The sequence below is a fragment of the Ischnura elegans genome, chromosome 9, assembly GCF_921293095.1.
Source record: "Ischnura elegans chromosome 9, ioIscEleg1.1, whole genome shotgun sequence".
Lineage (NCBI taxonomy): Eukaryota > Metazoa > Arthropoda > Insecta > Odonata > Coenagrionidae > Ischnura > Ischnura elegans.
The window spans coordinates 59,739,624-59,745,634 of NC_060254.1; the positions used below are offsets into that span (position 1 = coordinate 59,739,624).

Genomic DNA, 6,011 nt, shown 5'->3' on the forward strand with positions numbered 1-6,011 from the left:
TGTAGGCTAGAATTTGGTCTAACAAGGCGGGTCTGGGTCAAGGTCTGTAAGCCGGGTTTATCACACACGTTAGCCGAGGACGGTGGAGTGGTCCCATTGTGTCTAATCCAACCCCCTATAACTCCCTATCCCAGCCCATAGAGTTCCATGTTCCTTTCTTGAAGCCAGTTACTGCGTTCTCCGCTTTGGTTTAGGGGTTGCGCCACATGCAGAAAAGGCCATGCTTAAGAGCCCTGAGCTGTCTAACCAGAAAACTTGACAAATTGAGCCATTGGTTTCAAATATTGCATTAAATTACGTTATTCACAACCGCGCCTTTAATTTTTAAGAGTCTAAATTAAATGTTTTCTGCTCGTAGCTAAAAATTAATTTGGCTTCCTTAACACTAATTCGCAAGCAATTGGTACAAAAATTACGGTACGGGAATAGCAAGCGTTGATAGTCGGAAAAGTTGATTTTAACGCGAAAATGGGTTATTTAAAAAAATAAGAAAGGCAAATGCTTAGAGGTTGGGGAATTTTTCAGAGAGTGAAAATCTACGTATGAATAAATAGCAAACGTGGTAAGAAAAAGATAAAAATTTTACTTTCGAATTGCTTTGGCGAGGGACAGTTGAGATTGCTGAATTCAAGAAAAACGAATAACATCCGATCACGCAAAGCATTCATACTTTCAAAAATGGCGAATGCCATAGTCATGAAAATGTAGCGATTGCACATACACATTGCCTATAATTTCACCGATACATGTAACGTAGCTTTTTATTACCCAATTACTCCCCTCTCTCTGCTTATAATTAATTACCATTAATGAGCGAAATTCACGGAGGGAAAATCATTCGCTTTAAAAGGTTTTTGAACCTAGATGCGTGTATATCCAGCCGAATTTTTTTAGTAGCCAATTGAGCTTTCCGGATGTGGCTCGATTGCACGACTTGGACTATCTAGTCGCATAATATTCTTAGCAGTCTAGACCAGTGGCGTAGCGAGGGTGGGGGCTTAGGGGGATAAACCCTCCCCCAGAGCTCAGAGAATTTTTTAAGTTAAATCCATTTTATTTAATTGGATTGATATTAATAATAATACATTAGTGTAAGGATTAATAAAATATCCCCCAGAAATCCGTAAAACTCACCATTTTGAAGCATTTATCTTTAAAATTCCCCAATTAATTAATCTCGCACCTACCGCTTATCCTGGTGGGTATTCCATACCCCCACACACCCCGGTATTAGTTGCACCTAAACACCCCCCCCCCCCAACCTTAATTCCTAGCTACGCCCCTGGTCTACACCACCTTGTCCGGTTAACTCAAGGAGGTTGTAAATATCTGAAGGCGCTGTTTCCGAGTTTTTAGAGTTTTTCAAAGTTCCGCCATCTTGGTTTGACAATTTTTGGACTTGGTCTCCGACTAATTTTTTGAGGTGGCTTCGTTTTGTTTTGAAAATGAACTACAATAAGTGAAAAATTATACCATAATCATTAGTATTTCGCCGGTGATTGTCATCAGATTTTTTTCCATCATTCGCGATACTTCTATCAATTAGTTTTGTGTCTCTTAGCCACTTTACTGTTGAGATATCCTTGAAAATATACTTTATTACTGTGATTGTTAATTTCCGTTGACTATCATGAAATTAAATACCAGTATAAGTGCAGGTAAATGACAAGTTTACTCTCGTAAAATTTTATTGTCAGCTGAGCTGCTTGTAAAAAGTAACCGTGGTGATTGATAATATTTTTTACTTGGGAATATGTTTGAGTCATAACTTCGGGAAGCCTACAATTGAAGTAAGATAAAAAAAGGTTTACATTGTGCGTTCCATAGTTTATTTTAATCTATAAACGAGTTATGGCCAAAGATTTCACCTAATAGCCCTGAATGGTATCTGATCCTTATGGGATTTTCAATGTTTTGGTCAAAGTGGGCGTGGCTTGTCCTACCCAAGCACCCCCATTCCGGCCACACTTTGCTCCACGCTCGAAAACAGTTGCTGTGGCGTAACTAGGAATATGCTTTGGGGGGATGAAGGGACTTTAGGGGATGAGAGAGGGTGAACGGGGGCTACCCCCCCTGGAAACGCGGAGTTTAGGAAACATTTTGAAAATTAATATGCCTGAAAATGCATTTTACATCATTTTGGCACTTAAAATTTAACTCTAAGCAGATAAAGTTATTATATATCGAATCCAGAAAATATTTTAAAATAATTATTTGATTTCTCTGAGGCTTTGGGGGGGGATATATCCCCTCATCCCCCCCCCCCATAGTTACGCCACTGACTAGTTGTGCCCCCTCCAGATATTTACAAAGCCCTTGGGTAAACTCCACAAATTTCCGAACAGAGGATTGACGCCTCGGTAACTAACTAGCTATAGCACTCGTCATCGAGGGATCCGGATTCGAATCCCGGTGAAGGCGAATGATTTTTTTCTCTGTGGAATTTTGCACATCGCTATGCATTGTGGGTGACTGCATAAAGCTGTGCCCGTGAATAGTCCCGCTATAATTGTACCAGTAATGATTTTCAGGCACCAATTTTATATGAGGGGTTTTGAAGCCAAGGGGTACAAATGATTTTTTTTCTTAGCAGAATTAGGTACAGAAATTAGGTAAAAAACAAATGAGATCAACCAGATATTTTTTTAGTTTATTTGATTTTCCACTCGATGTCAGCACAGAACAGAGACTCACTCGTACAGGGACTCCCATTGCCACCGAGTTTCCACATATTTCTTACATCAGTTTCTGTATTGAACTCTCTTTAGAAAAATATCACTTACACCCCTTGGCTTCTCACCCCCTTACACGAACTGTCCCACAGGTCGTGTGTCATTTTTTATCTATAATTTTAGTAAATTCGCCTCGAGCAATATTCTTAACAATTGGCATACTTATGGGGAAAGGTCCTTTGTTTTTTTGAGTGTAAGAAAAACTTTACAATTTTGACCATTTCACCTCAAAGTGTGGGTCCAAACAAAAATTTTGAATTTGCCTTATGGGGTTTCAATGTTAAAAAATCGAGATAGAAAAATAAACCATAGGTTTTAAAAGGTGCCCAAGTCAGTTTTATATGGTATGGTTTCACACGTTGGTTTTCTTGATGGACCAACGTTTAACTATATGACCTTTGACCCCCATTATGACATTCGGAGGTCAAAACATCAACAATACGGATCTATGAACTGCATAACTGACTTGGGCACCCTTTAAAACCTATGGTTGGACACGTTGGTTATCATGATGCCCCGACGTTTTTCTCTATGACCTTTGACCTCCGTATTAGCCTTGAATGTCAGTAAGTGAATTAGGCGGGTTTTTGGACGACTTGGACACCCTTTAAAACATATTGATCGACACCTTTCTGGTATGCTATTCTTTTTGCCACTCCTATGACGTTGATTGTGACCTTACTGGGTCAACGGTCGAATTTTCGTATACAAAAGTATTATTTTCGGGTTTCTCCTGTCCGAAAACCTAAGAATAGACATCTTATTCAATGAAATTCAGATTTTTACCATCTCGATTTTTTTGAACATTGAAACCCCATAAGGCAATTTCAAAATTTTGGCTTGAACCCACATTAAGAGATCAAAATATCAGAATAGTAAAATTTTGCTCACACCCAACAAAACAAAGGACAGGACCTTTCTCCAAAAGTTTGCAAATTTTCAAGAATATTGCTTCAAGGCAAATTTACTAAAATTAGAGATAAAAAACGACACACAACCTGTGGGACAGTCTGTGTAATTATATGGCCCACATTAAGTAGTAACTAATTTTTATCTCAAAATGTTTTTCTTTTCATGGATGCGGTTGAAGATGAAAACGGTACAACAGGAAGGAGAACTCGGTCAGTTGGTGAGGAAACGGTGAGCGAACAGATATCGGAAGAACTAGAAGATGACACGCCGGGAGAAGAAGAAAATGAAATAGGGAAATTATGCCATAAGTGTGGTCATGTTCTCAGAGTACGTCAATAAACTCCAAACCGCAATGATCTATTCGAAGGAAAAAAATAAGTGGGAAATATTTTCCAGCACAGAGCAACATGAAAATGGACAGAAAACCAACAATACAATAAGTAAAAGTGATGAAAAATAACGGTAAATTTACTAGCCACTTAATATTAGGAGTCAAACGTTTCTTGAGATTGATGTTCACAAAAAAATAATAGTTTTTCTCTTGGGCCCTTTTACTCATGCTTTCATTGGGACAAAAAATTGTAACGTCGGCAAAAAAGTGAATTACGTTACAACAAAAAAGTTGTAATTCATTCGTAATAATAAATGTATCCTCACCGATGACAGTGAAATATTAATTTACCATTGCATAGATGAAAATTATACATAGAATCTCCCGATAAAGTAAACCGTGTTCTGGTCCATGTTTGATGGTGCTTCTGGCGATACCAAAACTCTTGCTGCAGGCGTGGAAAAAATAAAATAAAAATTCCGTAGATAAGAGAACTCTCAACTTAATGAAATTCATGGAGTATATTTATCCGCTCAATGCGTTGGTATTTAGTTTGTAGAGAAAAATCCATTTTCATGTTCTCTGGATTTCTTGCTCATTAAAAATGTAAAAAGCCGCAAAGAAGTTAATTTGCTGGTTATAAAGTTGAAATATTATGGATGATTTGTTACGCCACATAAGTGTATAAAATAATTTATTCCAAGAAAAAATGCAAAATAAATAACTAATTATTACGTGCGTAAATGTATCCCTGGAATATATGCTCTAGCATTGTTCACAGTGAATATATCATGGCTGCAAGAGCCTGTATATGTATGTGTACATATTCTCGCTTCAATGTTCTACCTGTTATGAATGTTAAATAAACGGATTAAAATAACAAGTTTGTCAAAGTTATTGCACATAATACCTGTTTAAATATTGGTCTACTTCACTGGTCAGTGTAAAAGTGAATGTATGGCGTTTTAATTTAATTCTAACTATTTTTATTTAATATAAATTGTAATTGATTTTTAAACGTGGTTTAATATTCTTCATCCAATAAAAATGATGGCCAGGGGGCGCAGCAACGAATTGAGGCTAGGGGGGGTTTTAGGCGCAACCAATACTTAGGGGTGTAGGTGTATTGCATACCCGCCAGGGTAAGCGGGATTTGCGGGGGCCCTCCTCCAGAAAAATTTTAAGATTAATGGTTCAAAATGACGATTTTTACGGCTTTCTGAGGGATATTTGATTAATCCTAACACTATTCTATACGTAATCCTAATCCATTAAAGTAAAATGGATTAAACTTACCTAAATATTTCCCTGAACTCTGGGGGGGGTTTCATCCACTAAAACCCCCCCTCGCTGCGTCACTGGCCTCAGCTATTTGTGAAATGTCTTCCGATAAATATGCTTCAAATACACCTATGTCAATACTCGAAGCTCGTTCAAATAAAAGAGTGGGGTTATTAAGTCCACCAAAATGGAACTTGAGATTGTTTTTAAAGTCAAGACGATTTTTTTACGATTAATTAGCAAATATAACTTCTAACTTCCGTCAATAAATGAAATCACATCCGTCAATTCATAAATGAATTCACATCCAAACAAGTCTGCCAAAGGACTTAGGGTTTTCATGGTTGCAACTTGCTACGATTGCGGCCTTCAGGCTGAAGTCAGGTCAAGCCTTGTAATCACATTTTTCGACAAATAATGTCACAATACCTAAATTCAAATTATATGCCTAGTAGTCACTCCCATAATTAATTTAATGATTAAAATATTAGGTGTTTAAGGAGGAATCTGCAGTACTTCAGAAGGTGTTAGAGGATGTAATTTTAAGCATTTTTCCCCCATAAACATGGGGTTGCAACCAGGCTTGCCGGCTAATAAAAAATATTGGGGGGACCCATACTGGGGTCTTTCCCCGGGAAATTTTATATATAGTGAGTTTTAAAGTTTTTTAAGCATTTTTAGAAGTCATATGATCAACATTACAACCATGAAAACTCGACTCTCGATACCTCGACACTCCGGGGAAAATTGATAAG

General features: G+C 37.5%; 1 protein-coding gene across 1 annotated transcript in view; it reads left to right on the forward strand.

The window, feature by feature from the left end:
• LOC124165337 (histidine decarboxylase) overlaps window positions 1-4,855 on the forward strand; it is a 156,563-nt gene extending 151,708 nt beyond the window's left edge. The window contains exon 17 of the mRNA XM_046542693.1: window positions 3,823-4,855. Coding sequence (XP_046398649.1) covers window positions 3,823-3,983 — 161 coding nt within the window. The 3' untranslated portion in view covers window positions 3,984-4,855. The remainder of the gene's footprint in view (window positions 1-3,822) is intronic.
• Window positions 4,856-6,011: the final 1,156 nt, after the last annotated feature.